Source organism: Notamacropus eugenii, chromosome 2 (assembly GCF_028372415.1).
Source record: "Notamacropus eugenii isolate mMacEug1 chromosome 2, mMacEug1.pri_v2, whole genome shotgun sequence".
Lineage (NCBI taxonomy): Eukaryota > Metazoa > Chordata > Mammalia > Diprotodontia > Macropodidae > Notamacropus > Notamacropus eugenii.
The window spans coordinates 513,742,442-513,758,208 of record NC_092873.1 but is presented as its reverse complement, the minus strand read 5'-3'; the positions used below and the strand labels follow the sequence as shown (position 1 = coordinate 513,758,208).

General features: G+C 51.9%; 1 protein-coding gene across 3 annotated transcripts in view; it reads left to right on the top strand.

Annotated features, from left to right (window-relative positions):
- GLIS1 (GLIS family zinc finger 1) overlaps nucleotides 1–15,767 on the top strand; it is a 249,851-nt gene that overhangs the window by 208,998 nt on the left and 25,086 nt on the right. For all 3 annotated transcript variants that reach the window (XM_072649517.1, XM_072649516.1, XM_072649518.1), the window contains 3 exons: nucleotides 3,684–3,845; nucleotides 10,214–10,324; nucleotides 13,199–13,328. In XM_072649517.1, coding sequence (XP_072505618.1) covers nucleotides 3,684–3,845; nucleotides 10,214–10,324; nucleotides 13,199–13,328 — 403 coding nt within the window. The remainder of the gene's footprint in view (nucleotides 1–3,683; nucleotides 3,846–10,213; nucleotides 10,325–13,198; nucleotides 13,329–15,767) is intronic.

The following is a 15,767-nucleotide window of genomic DNA, read 5'->3' as shown; positions in this document are numbered from 1 at the left end:
TATTTGTGAGGATCAAATGGGATAGTAGAAGTGAAAGTGATTTGTAATTACACATGCCAGGTGTTTATGACAGACTGGCATCTCAGAAGTTTGGTGATCCATCCCGAGCCCAGAAGATTCTGGCCATGCTCTCCTCCAGACAGGAGGCCTTAGCTGTAGAAGTAGTGTTTAGAGGATAACCCAGCCATCCCATTGTAAGTAACACGTGTTCCTGATGGCCTAGAACTGGATTGAAGCACTTTGGAATCCTAAGATATTAGCATCATGGAATCTTGAATGTTGGTCACAGAATTGTAGAATATTCTTGAACATGGAATTCTAGAATTATGGAGTGTTCAAGCCCTAGAACCTCAAAATGTTAAGCTGTTAGCTAGGCCCTCTAATCTGAAAGGGGGTCCCCATAGCACTGGTGTACCAAGGAGAACAGCAGGCACAGATGCTGAGTGCGGTGCCCAGGGTCAATCAGTTAACTATTAATAGAAGGGCTGTCACTGGATCCCGGGTCTCCAGGCTGTTGGTTATTCCCCCTGCCTCATATTATTCCAAAAAGTTTGGGTTTTGTATTTTATTCTGAAAAATGGGAGTATAGAATCCTGGGAAAGGACCCAGTCATTTATTTACCAAGTTCTTGCTACATGGCAGTTACCAAGACATCAGAAGCTTGTATTCCCATGGGCTGAGAAAACGTTCACTAGGAAATAGAGAACAAAGTGCAAAAGAGGAAAAGTGATTTGGCCAGGCTGGTGGCCTTTGGAGGAGGCAGCCCTTGAGTGGGTCCTGGGAGGGATCGAGGAGCTGCAAGAGATGGGAGTGAGAATCTGGAAGAAAGGCATAGGATAAGATGGAAGGTTGTACTTGGGGAACAGCAGCTAGGCTAAGCGGTCAAGCTGCCTAGAGCATGTGAAAGACAACTATGTGGCACTCCCTCGAACGTCAGGGCTTTAAATACCAAGCACAGGAGCTGGCATTGTATCCTACAGGCAACAGGGAGCCATTGGCATTATATGAGAGGAGAATCTCACTTTGGCAGCTTGTGGAGGAGGCCTTGGAGAGGGGAGAGAGAAGTACTGAAGGGTCTTTATCACTCATCTTTCCAACCAGTGACCAGGTCTTACCGAGTGTGTCTCCATGACTCTTGCATCTGTCCTATTCTCTTCATTCAGATAGCCACAGCCCAAATCCAGGGCCTCACTGCCTCCTGCCTGAATTTGGGCTGATGAAGTAGAGAGAAGAGCTGAGAATGGCCCTAATGTGTTGAACCTATGGAACTGGAGAGAGAGAGACAGAGACAGAGACAGACGACAGAGAGAGGAGAAACAGGAAAGGAGAGAAGAGAGAGAGGGGAAGTGAAAGAGGAGGGAGAGAAAGAGAGGAGGTAAAAGGGAGAAAGAATGGAGGGGGGAGGAAAGGAGAGAAGGAGAGAGAAAGAGAGACAGAAGGCACTTTAGAAATTGTTTGGTTGATTGACCTGAGAAAAGAGCCAGAAAATGCCTCACCTTAGGTCTCACAACCAGTCAGTGGCACACAGCTGGCCATCACTAGAACCTAGATCTTTAAACTTGTATGATAATAGAAATACAGAATTTCAGAATTAGAAGGAAACTGCCAAAGTATCCAGAAAAGATCCCTCTGTGCACACATGAGCTACCCCCATCCATAGGTTGCTATACCACAAGTGAGGAAGGAAACACAAAGTGAATACTTGTGACCAAAAATACCGGAAAATACATATATAGGGAACCAGTGTGGCCAGGACACATCATGCCTCCATCTCTGTCAGCTGTTGACATGCTCTGATGAGTTCACTGAGCTGCTCTCTGTAGGCACTGTTTGTCTGGTCTCCTCTCAGTGCGGGGCAGCTCACTGCATTTTGGGTAGCCTGCTCCTCTTGTGATCACTGAGTTGCTGTCTGCTAACATCTGCTGGGTTTCAGTTCCTCAGAGACAGCTACTGGCCTCTCTTACTCCTCCATCTAACAAGGATAGGCTGATATTTCTTAGTTCATTTTTGAGGCTGGGAGACCCCATACCCACCTTGCCAACAGGAAAGAGCCCTAGAATAAGATGGTCATTTTTTTATTGCCTCTGTCCAGTGCTGATTCAAGGTTAGTGGTCTGGGAAATTATCTATTTGGGATTTGAAAATTCCTTGTAACTCCTGTTGAATCCCTGATTGTAAATTTGTGCATGCAGTACCAAATTGGGGGGTGCAGGGCTTAGATTCTCAAACCTCTGGGAGCCTCATTCCCAAGGTCGTCTGCCAAGCCTAGAGGCCTGTATTGGGCTACCCGAGTCTTCCTTACCTCACCTCCTGAGGTCTTCGGCTGGCCACGCCGGATGCACGTATGAGAGAAAGGACGTTCCAGAGTCGAACAGGGGTTGAGCTTTATTACAGGGTTTCGGTTACAAGTGCGGGGGAGTCTTCTTTCTTAGGACGAAGAGGGGGAGATTTCCTAAGGAGGCTAAGCTTAAGGGATTGGAAGTAGAAGTACAAGCGGGGAGAGAGGGGGAGGGGAGAGAGGAAAGAAAAGAAACGGAGCCCTACTTTTCTCTTTGGCTCCACACGTGCTAAGAGAGCTTTTAGGCTTCCTCAATCCTACTTAATCTTCAGCCACACAGTTTGCATCTCAATACCATGCTGTTAGGTAACTAGGTGTGCTCCAATCCGGGACGACCTCGAGGGCAGGGAGACTCCACCCATCAGGTATCTCCGGGGGAGAGGCGGAAATACCCGAGCTAGCCGAGCTAGCTCAGTCTGACCTTCTCGAACCCCCGCTGTTCATGGAGGGCCTCGTAAGACTCTAAGATTTAGAAGTCCCACTTTTACCTGCCCGAGACTGTCCACACGGATTTGAGCTTCCAGTCCCAACAGTCCTCTTTGATTGGAACGCAAATCAGGTTTGGGGAAGCAGTCAGAGTCCAAATTCCTGCCTTTGTTTTAAGGAAGTATTTTTGCCTCTCTGAGAGGCAGGACAGCATCATGAAAGGAGCACAGGTCTGGATCCAGCAGATGAGAAGAATCTCAGGGTTAGGGTTGGCTCCTTTTTGTCAGCTGTTGCCCCATTTTTGCTGCCTTTAGCTTCAGATTTGGAATCCAAGACCAAAACTAGAATTCCAGATCTGCTGCTTCCCCCAGTCTGACCTCCACCACTTCAGGCTACTTCTTCTAAAATGAAGGAATGGATCAGATAACCACTCAGATTCCTCTCACCTGGGAGGGGGGAAACCTGGTTCCTTTTCTCTCCTGGGTGATCCTTGGTCCTTTCAGTCTGGGAGTCAGGCTGGCAAAGCGTCACATGTACCAGGCTTCTCCTGCCCACCCGCCCTGCTCCATCCTCCGACTCCTCAGATATTCTTTTCCACCTTCTTAGCCCTTCCTTCTAGTCTTATAAGGCTTTAGAAAGTCATGTTTTGGATAATCCTATTAAGCTCCACTCTTGAAGGTAACCTTGTCTCCTTCGGAAAGAGATTCTAATGAAAATCACAACAGATGTGTTCAAATGGTGGCAAATGGTGGCAAATGGTGGCAGGAGAAAAAGAAAGGGAAGGAGGAGGGACACGCAGTCTGTACTTAGGTTAGAATTTGCCTCCTGATACTTGCCAAGAGATACATCAGTCAAACCTTACATGCCTCCTGCCCCCCAACTCCATTTTGATTACCCTCTCTCTCTCTCCTTGTGTCCAGTTTGAAGGGTGCAACAAGGCCTTCTCTCGGCTGGAGAACCTGAAGATTCACCTCCGGAGTCACACAGGGGAGAAACCCTACCTGTGCCAGCATCCGGGCTGCCAGAAAGCTTTCAGTAACTCCAGTGACCGGGCAAAGCACCAACGTACTCACCTGGACACGGTAACTCCCCACCCTGCCCGTCCCAGCTTTTAGAAGGGCAAGGAAAGAAAAGGGAAGGAGGAAGACAGGCAGGAAGAGGAAGGGGGAGAAGATTCTGGAGCTGGCAGGAAGGTGGTGTATCAAAGGTATACCTTCCCACTTCCTTTCAGAAGAATCTTTTTAGCAGATTCACCAAAACATGATCAAGTCTACAGTAAAACATCCCTTTCTTATTTTACTTATTGAAACAATGCCCCAACCATCCCACTTACTTATTGGACCTATCGCCTAGACATCCTGTTTCTTTGTTCCTCCCATGGAAGTACTAATGTGCCAACTATCCCATTTCCTTATTTTTCCCACCAAAACATCACAGAAACCAAGCTGGTTCCTTATTTCTCTCCTAAAGCTAATAGTTTGCTATTCTATTTCTCTCTTTTTTTTACTACATCCCTTTCAGACAGGAGAGGAGGGAGAGAGTTGGTCCAAAGAATCTGGATGACCTCTGGCTCTGGGATTTTAGCAAGCTGAATCTTTCCCTGTCCCCTGACTTCCCCCCACTACTTCTGTCCTCTCGGAGAATGAGTTGGGCCAGTGCATTGTAGAGGAAGCTCCAGGTTCCCATGAAGCAGCTGTGCTAGTCTTATATGGCCTGAATGGAATCTTTTGGAGTTGAGGAGCAGGGGAAAGGAGGGCAGGATTCTAGCCAGTCTTAGTCCTTGCACATCTTTGTGTGAACACGCTTGCCTTTCTCCTCTTTCTGCAGAAGTCCTAGAGAAAATGAGGTCACTTCCACTTGACTGGACCTCCTTATATGAGGTTTAAAGTCGTTAACATGGAGGGCCTGGAGCAAAAGGGGGGGGGGCCATCCTTAACCACTCTCCTGAGATGGCCAGAACAAGGGAGCTAATAACTAGGCCCATGGTCCCCTGCCCTGATCACACCCCATTTAGAAGATTGAGTTCAGTTCTGGGTCCCAGAAGTTAGGAAAGATGTTGTTAGAGTGTCCAGAGAGGGGCAGCCAGGATGGGGAGGGGCCTCAGGTCTGTGCCATGTAGGATCATTGGAAGGAAGGTTGACCCAAAAACAGAAGGATTTAAAGAGCTTGTCCTTCAGAAAAGGGGCTAACTGGTTTTGTTTGGTCCTGGAACAATAAAGGAAGGTATAATTGAAAAGATTTAGGAAAAATAAGCAGAAGGGGCATCTAGGTGGTGCAGTGGATAGGGCACGAGTCCTGAGGACCTGAGTTCAAATCTGGCCTCAGACACTTACTTAGCTGTGAGACCCTAGGCAAGTCACTTAATTAACCCCTATTGGAGAGGAAGGAAAGGAAGGAAGGCCTTGTTCCTGGTCCCTTGCTTTCCTCTTCTACCTCATTCCTTTTTGGGACTTTCTAAAGCAATTAATCTCTTATCTCATCATGGTGTATAAGCACAGCATGGAAATGAATCCTATCTGTGGGACGTCCAAGGACGTGAGTCAGATTGTGACCAGGAGTACTCTCCCCCAAGAGTCCAAGAGATGGAAACTCAGAACCATTGCTAGCAGCTTCCCCCGCACCAGACTTGGGTGGGTCTTGGGAGCCACCTTCTCAAGCAGGGGTCAGCCCAGCCAGCCTCTCATAAATGATCTCCATCCCCAGACCTTGACCAGCTGTGGATAGTCTTGGGTCCTTCTTTCCCTCTGGGCCAAGAATCTGTCCTCTCCTGGGGTCCCAAAGAACAAGTTATCCCCCCATAATGCCCAGTAGGAAACCAGGACGATCCAGAGCCCTGGAGGGCTGATGTGAATGGGCTGGCAGAATGAATTCAGCCCTTGCCGGCCTCTGAGACATGATTGGCTCCTCTGCAACTCTTGAATAGATTTTAGGTGTACTTATGTACCTGCTGTTTCCCCTGATATAGACTATAAGTTTCCTGAGGGTAGGGACGGTTCGTGTGGCTCTCTCTATCTCCAGTACTCAGCCCAGTGCCTGGCACATAGTAGGTCCCTCAGAAGCACTTGTTGATAGATTGTGAGCTTCTCCAGGTCAGGGAAGGTTTCTGCCTTCCTCCTGTCTTCCATGCTCACTACACACAGTCAGGCTTAGTAAATGTTTGCTGAATGACTGACTGACTCATCCACTCAAGGGTCTGAACCTCCGCCTCCAGCATAGCCCTAGAATCCCTTATGTCTCAGTGACAGCCTCCTGGTGATGCTGGGGCCCCTCCTTAGCTGGATGTGGGGTGTCTCTGGGGCTGGGCTTGACCCCTCTCTCTCCCGCCTCCTTGGGATAGCCTTTGGGGGCCCCTGGGACCTCACATCAAGGGAGGGGTCTTGACCTCTTTACAGTGGCTTCTGGGAGAAGGGGGAAGGGAGGTTCTGGGTCAGCAGCGAGAGGCTGAGTCCTGACCAGAAGGGGCGGTTCAGAGGAGGGTGAGGGCTGGCAAGCCTGCTGGCCTTACCCAACTCTTGGGTCACCTTCCTCTCCCTCCTCCTGCCCCTCATTTCAGTGAGCCTTCTTCCTGTCTCCTTGTCCTTATCACCTTGTTTCTTACTACTTTCTTCTCTCCTTTCTTTCTAAATGCAGCATGAGCCTGTCCAGTGCCAAGGTACAGTATGAGTATAACCTTCCTGTTGACCTCCCTGGTCAGCCCCGGGTACTGCTCATCCTCCACCGGCTCGTTGTACAGGGAGCAAAGTAGAGTCTAGGGTCGTCAGCCAAGGGTGGGGAGAGCAGGCTATTCAAAGGTAGAGTCCCCGTCTTTGCCAGAAGAACTTCACTGTCTAGACTCACAATCAGCACCATTAGACCACCAGTCTCAGTCTAGGATGGCTGGAAGGGCCCCTCCTAGCAGCTCATCAGCCCTTCATTCATTCCAGGCTTGGGAATCTGGAATCCTCTGGAGATCATTGGGAGCCTTTGAATTGCAGAGTGGCCAAAGCTGTGGGAGGGGAGGGGCTCCAAAGGAGATGGGGGGCAGAGCCTCAGGGGGCACAGAGCCTGGGGTGGGGTCACCCAGCTGAAGGGATCGAGGAAAGTCAAGGAAGGAGCCATCAGACAGCTGGGAAGAGGAAATCTTTAGTGGGGGGGGGGGCACAGAGGGCTTGAGGGGGGATGCCCTCAGAGTTGGGTGGGGGAGCTTCCTAGGTGACCTCCCAGCTGAGCTGTAACTAGGAATCCACCCCCAGGATAAATGCCCTGAACCTTGATGTGACTGGGCTGGAGCACCCATCAGGCACATCCTCAGTGGAGGGTAGGGAGACAGGGCCTGGCACCAACCTGCTGCTGCAGCATCCACAGGACTGAAGGAGGCAGAGGGAGGGCAGGGAAGGAGCTCACCCCAGCCCCGTCTGGAAGCTCTGGGTTCAGGCTAATTATTCTTGCTAAGTGGTAAACACTGTCAACTCTGGGGGACTGTTTCTCCAATTTCCACACCCTGGTGCTAAGCACCGGTGGCCCTGCCCTCCTTAGTGCTGTGCCTGAAAGGAAATAGTGTCAGCCTTGGGGAAACTGAGTCTTAAGGATTGGGAGAGCACAGTGAGGAAAGAGAGGCAGTGGTTCGGATTGTATTTGTGTAATTGAGCCTGGTGGTGGAAGGGAGGGGCCGCTGAGGGGTGGGGGGAAGGCATTTGAGGGCGCAGCATTACTGTTGTTTAAGGTTAAAGAGGCCTGGGTGTGTTTGGGGGCAGATGGGAAGCAGCTGCCGGAGGAGAGAAGCTTGGAGGTGAATTTGAGCGAAGTTACGGAGGCTCTGGAGGCACATTTCCAGGGCCTGAAAGGGACCCCAGAGAACACCCCCCCCTTTTTATAGATAGGGAAACTGAGGCCCGGGAAGGGGAAGGGACTTGCCCAGAGTGGCATAAGTAATTGAAAACGGCAGAGCTGGGAATTTGAACCCAGACCCTCTAAATCCACTGCACCACTCTGGGTTGGACCAGATCCCCCATCTCTGAGGATCCAGGATCCGGCTCCAGGATTCTCCCCTCTGATGAAATTGAGATTAGGTCGGAGCCTGGAGGCTGCACTGTTTCTGGTGTTGGGCACCCTAGGGATCCCCTCTCCTCCCCTCCCCTCTGTAAGGGCTAGACACAATGTATTAATTTGGGACTGGGCACAGCGGCTGAACTCCCCTGCTGGTTTTCTCCAGGGCCTGTGGCCAGTGAGAACACTCTGGCAGCTTCCCAGGAGAGTCAGAAAACTCGTGGGTAGTTCTTCTGTGACATTTCTTCTTCCAGAGCTAATTGTTTGTTAACGTAAGGCCCTTGTGCCCTAGATAGGGGCATTCAGATTGCGCAGGGATATACACACTGAGGAATCAGTGCTCACCTGGCTTAGCCCCTTGCCAAACCTCCTCTGCTCCAGGAGGAAGGCCTTACTTAAATATTTAAAAAGTATTAGCCTTCAGAGTAGGAGGGTAAATAGAAGCACAGTTCATGAATGGAGACGGGTGTTCTTTCCTGTCACAGGAATGTCAGTGGATCCAGCTAGAGACCTGGCTGAAAGGAGGGGAGAGGATGGAGCTGCCCGGGCTGGGGTCAGGGGCTACAGGGAGACAATTAGGCAGCTCCAGTCTGGGCTCAGAGAGAACTCTAAAGCAGGGCCGGCCCTCTGAATTCCTGCAGCTTTTTTCTCCTTGGCTTGGCTCTGCAGGGTCTGGGCCTTTGGGGAATCAGCTCCAAGCAGTCCCTTCAGCCTAGGCAGGCCTCGTTTTATGAGGGGTGAGGGGGAGCTTGAAGTCCCAGAAAACCTAGTGACCCTGAGCCAGGGGCCTTGGGAGGGCCTGAGAGAGCCTTGGCCAAGACTGAGAGCAGGGCTCTGGGCTTATAAAAAGAGATAAGGGAGCCCAGGTGGGGCAAAGGCTGGAATAGAGAAGGAGCTGGTGTGGCCTGGGGCCTCTGCTTCCAGAGAGCCTCAGCTGAGACTGTGTGTGTGTGTGTGTGTGTGTGTGTGTGTGTGTGTACGTGTGTACGTGTGCGTGTGTGTGTATATGTGAATAGAGAGATGCTCCCCACACACACACAGTGGAAGGAGCCCTGAACCTGGCCTCAGGCCCTTGTTACCTGGTCCCTAGAACATGTTCTTTCCCCTCTCCGAACCTCAGTTTTCCCCTCTGTACAACAGGGGTGAGGGGACTAGATGTGCTCTAAGGTCCCTTTCATGACACTTCCCTTACCATTCTCTACTCCTGAGTATGTGAGTGACTGTCCGACATCCTTGGGAGGGAGGGAGCCCCCCAGGCCAAAGAAGAAGTGTGGAAGGCAATGCTTAGTCCCATGCGGGTTGGGAGATGCTTCTGAGGGCCTTCTTCGCTCAGCAGTTCTGGGAGACTGTGACTCTCTGGGTGAGGACATGGTTGTGTTGGTGCGTGTGTGTGTGTGTACGTGTGTTTGTGTGAAAGCCTGAGGGTGCAGCATGTGCATATGGTCCAAGCATGCTTGGGGTGGACTGAGCCCCTACTCCTGCGTGTGTGTGTGTGTGCATGTGCACGCGTGTGCGTGCAAGGGGCCTGATTGCTGCCACCTCACTGTTTATTTGCCTGAGTTTTTATTTTGTAAATGAAGAGACAACTTATTAATGTAAATTAGGAACAGGGCAGGGTGTCCAGCAGGGGCCTGTGGTTGTTCCTAGCGTTTGAGGCTCTAAGGCCCAGCTGCTCTCTGGGGACACAATGTCCCCCCCAGCTAACAAGGCACAGACTCCCCAGGGCCTCTTGCCACACACCCTGGCTCTGACCCAGTAGCCCTGGACACAGGAGGACATGGGTTTGACTCCTGACTGGCCTCTTTCTAACTCAGAGACCTCTCTCCATGCCTCAGTTTCCACTTCTGTAAAATTTGGACTAAAGGTTCTCTAAAGTCTCTTTTATTATTGGCTACTCAGGAGGACAGAGAAAGTTTCTTGCCACTCTACCCACATGCTCTTTCTCCCCCCTGCTCCCCACCCAAGAAGAGACTCCCCTGGCCAGAGTCTGCGCTGTACACCAGGGTCTCTGTCACTGCCTCCTCACACCCCCTGCAGAGCACTCAGATGGAGAGCTAGATGGGTCTTGAAAGGCATCTGGGAATTTTACAGAGGAGGAGACAAGCTCAGAGCAGAGAATGACTCACCCAGGGTCACACAGCAGTGGACCACTGGCAGGCAGGCCGCATTTATGATGACAGACTGACTGATGCTGCCCCGCCTCTTAGAGGGGCAGGTGTGGGCCAGGAAGAGCCCTCCGTCTCCACTGTCAACCCTGGCCTTCTGACCCAATTTGGGATTGTTCGGGGTTCTGGTCTGGTCTGTGAGTATCCAGGGTTCTGGCCCGGCCCGGGAATGTCTGGGGTTCTGGCCTGGCCCAGGAGGGTATGGGGGTCCTCAGCCCAGCTGGGTCTTTAATGCCACCCTTTCCCTTGCCTGGGTACAGAAGCCATACGCCTGCCAGATCCCCGGCTGCTCCAAGCGATACACGGACCCGAGCTCCCTCCGCAAGCATGTGAAAGCCCACTCGGCCAAGGAGCAGCAGGTACGAAAAAAGGTAAGTGCTTTACAGAGGTGCCTCCTGGGGCTTCAGCCCACTGGACCTGGGCACTTGTGGAAAAGAGGCGAGTGTGAATCCTGGCTGTGCCTGGCACTGCCAGCAGAATCTCAGACAAGCTTCTTAATGCAAGAAGGGGGAACTAGCATGTATGAAGCACCTACTGTGTGCCAGCCTGAGCACTCCTACAGAATGCTTTAGATTCTCTTACTCAAGTGCTTCGACATGCCTAGGGGAGAGGTGCTGTGGGTATTTGTTTGCCTATTTTACAGATGAGCAAACTGAGACTGAGAGAGGCCTTCCTGTGGTCATACAGCACGGCAGGATTTGAAATCTCTCTTTCTTGACCCTGAAGCCAAGCATTCTGTCCACTCCATTCTTCTGGGTCTCATTTCCTTCATCTGTAAAATGGGGTGCAGCAGAGACAGCACGCAGCCCTTGAAGTCAGGAAGATCCAAGTTCAAATCCAGCCTTAAACATTTTACTCTCTCTACAAGCCTGGGTGAATCCCTTATCTTGTGTGGGCTCACAGTCCCAAGGCTGTGCTTTTCAATGCCCTGGATGCCCCCCACCTTAGCCCACCCACTGGCAGTCTCCTGGGTTATCAGTAGGTCAGGGTCACCTTGGGCCCAGCATTTCCAAAGAGCAAACAGCAACCTAGCTTCTAACACCAGCACAGTACTTGGCACACTATCAGTGCCTGACAAATGTTTATTGTCTGCTGAATCCTCCTCTCATGTCTATACCTCTTTAAAGGTTTCCAAAGCCCTGTCCTTAAAACAACCCAGCAGGACAGGGGGCAGCACACAGATCATGATCCCCATTTCACAGATGGAGAAACTGAGGTTCAAGAAAATTAAGTGACCTACTGAAGGTCACCCTGTCATAGATTCATAGATGCTGAGCTAGATAGGGGCCTCAAAAGCCAGAGTCCCACCCTCTCATTTTATATATGGGGAAACTGAGGCCCAGCGTAAAGAGACATAGTCAAGATACACAGCTAGGAGCAGAGCAGAGATTTGAACCCAGAGCCAGTACCTTTCCTTTATGGCATGCTGAATCTTCAAGCCAGGGCACCTCTAGCACCACAGGCTGGTGGTGCTTGGGCTGGCTGACCCCCTGCTGGGGGCTTTTGCCACCACTGGGCTCAGCTCTAAACCTGTAGATTTGCCCCCTTCTCCCATCAGTTGGGAGGCTCTGGGAGAGACTGACTTAGGTCCCCAGGAGTGCCTTCCTCTCCCCCCCCGGAAGAGGCCAGCGAGGGAATCAGCTTCAACCTGCTTTAGCCTTGGAAGGGTCGGACACCGAAGCTGAGAGAAAGGGAAACCACTGTCCCTAAGTCACACGGGTAGTCATGCCCTCCAGGCATGAGAGCGCCCCATTCCCATCTTGCACAAGCAGCTGTCCAGGCACTGAATGCTCACCCGCTTTCCCCAGGCCCTGCCTGGTCTGAGGGCGAGGCCCGGGCCCAGGGGATCTCGAGATACAGAACCGTGAAGTCGTCCACGATAGCTCGTCCTTAGCAGCCCTGGGAGATGATGAATGTTTCTGGGTAACTGGAGCCCTGTATTATGACAACGAGTTGGCAGCCACGCTGTGTTTGAAAAGAGAATTAGAAATGCTTTTCTTTCCTAATTCTCCTCTCCTGCTGGTTTTAATATGAGCGACATTGTGGTTAGCGAGAACACGTCTTGCCCGTTTTTTGCCAGAACATTCGTTTACATGGAAAACAGCTGCCAAGTGGCGGGAGCCGCGTGCACTCGGGAGTCATGCAGCAGTGCCCCGGGCCTGGGCACGGCTTGTGCACTCTGACCCCAGGGCACGCAGGAGGGGTTCTTCTGACCAGTCTGCATCTAGAGTCCCAGAATCCAAGAGCCTCAAAGGGAATGTGAAAGAGAGTCTAGTCTGAGCTGTTTTGTAATCAGACTGTAATCCAGTTCCTGCTGCATCCCCAGCCTGGGTTGGAAGGGCGCACCCCCTGATGGGGAGCTCATTACCTCGTGAGGCAGCCCAGGACACCTTTCTTCTGTCACTTCTTTAATCACTTACTGCATGCCAGGCATTGGGCTCAGTTTGGGGGATGCAGAAAGGAAGCCCTCTGACCTCCGACCCCCAGCCTTCCCAGACTGCAAAGGTTTTCTCCTTCACCAAGACCAAACTAGAAGTCTCAGTGTCCCCAAATGTGCCCCCCCCCCCATTTTCCCATTGCCCTGCCTTTGCTCTCCCTGTTTCTGTAGACCCAGATCAGGTGCCATCTCCTCCTGGAAGCTCTCCCTGATCGACCCTCCTCTTCCACTGGACTCTTAATGGTCTTCACTTCTGCCTCTCTCATACACTTTTCCATGGCTTGTAGCCCCACTTAGACCTTAAGCTCTTCTACTGCAAAGCCCATGGTTTTCTAATGGTGCTCAGTAAGGGAACGGGCTGCCTTACGAGGTGGAGCTTCCCATCAGCAGGTGTAGCAGTGGGGAAAATGCTGGCCTTGCAGTCGAGACAGCAATTTATTCAGTGCCTTCCCTGCCCCCAGACAGTGATAAGTGTTGGTTCAAAAACCTGAGTTCGAATTCTGCCTCAGAGTCCTAGCTATGGAGGATTCTGGCTTGGTCAGGGCTTCAACCTAGGGCCCTCTGTGGCTCTTTCCATCCATGCTTTATTCTTTGAATCCCTCACAATGGTGAGCTCAGGGTTTTCTATGCTGGGATGTGTGAAGAGAACAACACGTCAGAAGACACGAGTTAGATTCCTGTTTCTGCCACTTGCTGTGATATTTGGCCTCAAGCACCTTCTCTGGGCCTCAGTTTCCCTGTCTGTAAAATGTAGGGTTTGGATAGGAAGGCCAGTCATTGCTCAAACCCTGATTTGCTCCTATCCTAGCTGCACGTGTGTGCCGAGGCCGAGCCGGACGTCCTGAGTGAGTGCCTGGGCCTCCCCCAGGTCCACCCGTCCTCCCAGCATGGCCTGGATGGCAAATGTGGAAGAGCTGTGGGCCGTGAGCTGCTCCCAGGTAAGCAGCGCAGTGAGGGGCGGGTGGGTGGTCACTGGGGAGGAGTGGGGTGGGGCCTCCAAGTCCTTGATTCAATCTAGAATGAGCCCATTCAGAACCACAGACACAGCAGGATCTGAGGGAAGGGCTAGATCAATTCCTCAGTACACTGCCAGCCTCCGTGTTAAGGGCTGGGGATACAAAGGCAAAAGGAGTTCCTGCCCTCTGAGAGCTCACGATTAAAGGCACAGCCTCCACATAGGGACTGTGCAGGTTAAATGAATAGTAATCTCAGAGGGGAAGGCATTTGAGGTGGGGGGCTCTGAGAAGGGCCTCCTGTGGAAGGTGGGATTTGAGCTGAATCTTGAAGGAAGCCGGGGAGCATTCCAGGTGTGAAGACATGGTTAGTGTGGCCAGCCTGCAGAAAGGTGGAAGCAGCCTAAAGAGGTGGGAGGGGCTTTGAAGGCCAAATCAGGGTGTTTTTGTCTTGAATCCTGGAGGGGATGAGGAGCTAGGGCAGGTCATTGAACAGAAGGCAGTCAACCTCTTTGGTGGCCGAACGGGGAATGGATTGGAGTAGGGAGAGGCTTGAGGCAGGCAGGCCCCCACCCCCAGACAGTTATAATGGTCCAGGGAGAAGAGGATAGTGTCCTGAGGAGGGAAGGGCAGGTATTGGAGAGATGCTGTGAAGGTAAAATGGACAACTTCGACATGGGGGGTCAGAGAGTGCAGGCAACTCCTAGGGTGGGACCAGGGATGGCAACACCCTGCCACAGTGAGAGGAGGTTGAGAGGGTATGAGGGGAGAGGTCATGGAATCTGTTCTGCACTTATTGCAAGATGTCAAAGAGAGTTGGTGATGTGAGCTTGGAGGTAGGAGAGAGGTCAGGGTCAGATAAATAGGTCTCAGAGTCATGTGCATGGAGGTGATCATTAAGTCCATGGGAGCCAAAGAAGTCAAGGAGATGACGGGCACGGGTTTGGGGGGGTGAGGCCAAGGTCTGAAGGAGGATCCTGCAGAGCACTCTGAGAAGGAGTGGTCAACTGAACTGGGCCAACCTGAGCCGCCAGAGAGCAGGATGGCCAGAGGAGGGGGCTCGATGGGGTCACAGGCCGCAGAGAGGTCAGGAACTAGAGGTCCTGAGAAAAGGCCCTTGGATTTGGCCCCTATGAGAGCATTGGTAACTTTCCTTCAAAGCCTTCTCTTCTCATATTCCCCTCCAGCCCAGCCTCCAATCTCCCTGGCCCCTGACTCTGTCTGTGTCTCTAGCCCCCTCCAGCTGCAAATGCTTCCTTCCTAATGAAACCTAGGCTCCATCCAGGAGCCTCAGAGAATGCAGGGTAAGGGGCCACACCCAGCCCTGCTCCCTCCAGGACCTTGGGCACATCTCTTCTCTGGGGGATTCACTGTCCTCATCTGTAAAGTGACATGGATGGAGAGCAGAGCTGGGTGATCCTTGGGGGTCTGACAGTCTTTATTCTAACTTTCTCTAGTTCTGAGCCTCCTCCCAGCCCTGACATCCCTTGTTCTAAGCCCCTTCCCAGCTCTGACCTTCCCTGTTCTAAGCCCCCTCCCAGCCCTGACATCCCCTGTTCTAAGCCCCCTCCCAGCCTGACATCCCCTTTCTAAGCCCCCTCCCAGCTCTGACCTTCCCTGTTCTAAGCCCCCTCCCAGCTCTGAGTCTCTGTCCCTTCCTTACATGGTCCATGCTCCCTCCCTCTTCTGACGTCCATCCTCTGCCTGTTTCCCTGGCTCCCAGGCTGCCACAGATAGCAAAGCCAGAGAAAGCTGGGCTCATGTTTCAGGACAAATGGGTCGCCAGCATTCCCTGGTGCACCACATGGGAAGTGATACCAGATAATGGCCTTTTTATTCCAGTTGAAAACATTCATTTGGGGGCTTGTTTTTTTGTTTTTTCAAAGAAACCACAATAGCCATACGTGGAGCCTCAGGCCACTGGGATTTCTCAGATTACTCCAAATGTTTTTTGTTTTTTTTTAATGTTTTAACTTTATTTTTTCTCCCTCAAAGTTGGAACAGCTTCAGGTTTTAAAATATGTGAGGGATAGGAGCCAATCCTATGGAGAAGCAGAGCACCATCATTCAGGGAGTCTGGCTTCAGAGCCACTTTCAGCTCTGGTCCAGGGAAGAGACCTTGAGTGTCAGAGCTGGAGCACATACTTTCCCTTCTCTCCAGCCCACGCTCCTCCACTGGACAAGTGAGGAGACTGAGGCACAAAGGAGAGGAAGGAACTTGCCAGAGAACCCAACCAGCCAGAGGATCCTGTACAGGGAACACGATGTTCCCTGATGGTCGTGGGGTCATAGGTAATAGGGCCAGGACCATCCTCAGGTAGGGAGGACAGTGACTTGCCCAGGGTCACATGTTAGCCTGGTGCCCTGGAAGGAAGGCTGGTCCTGGAGACCAGAGGTCCAGACCCGGTCTTGATACTGGCCATG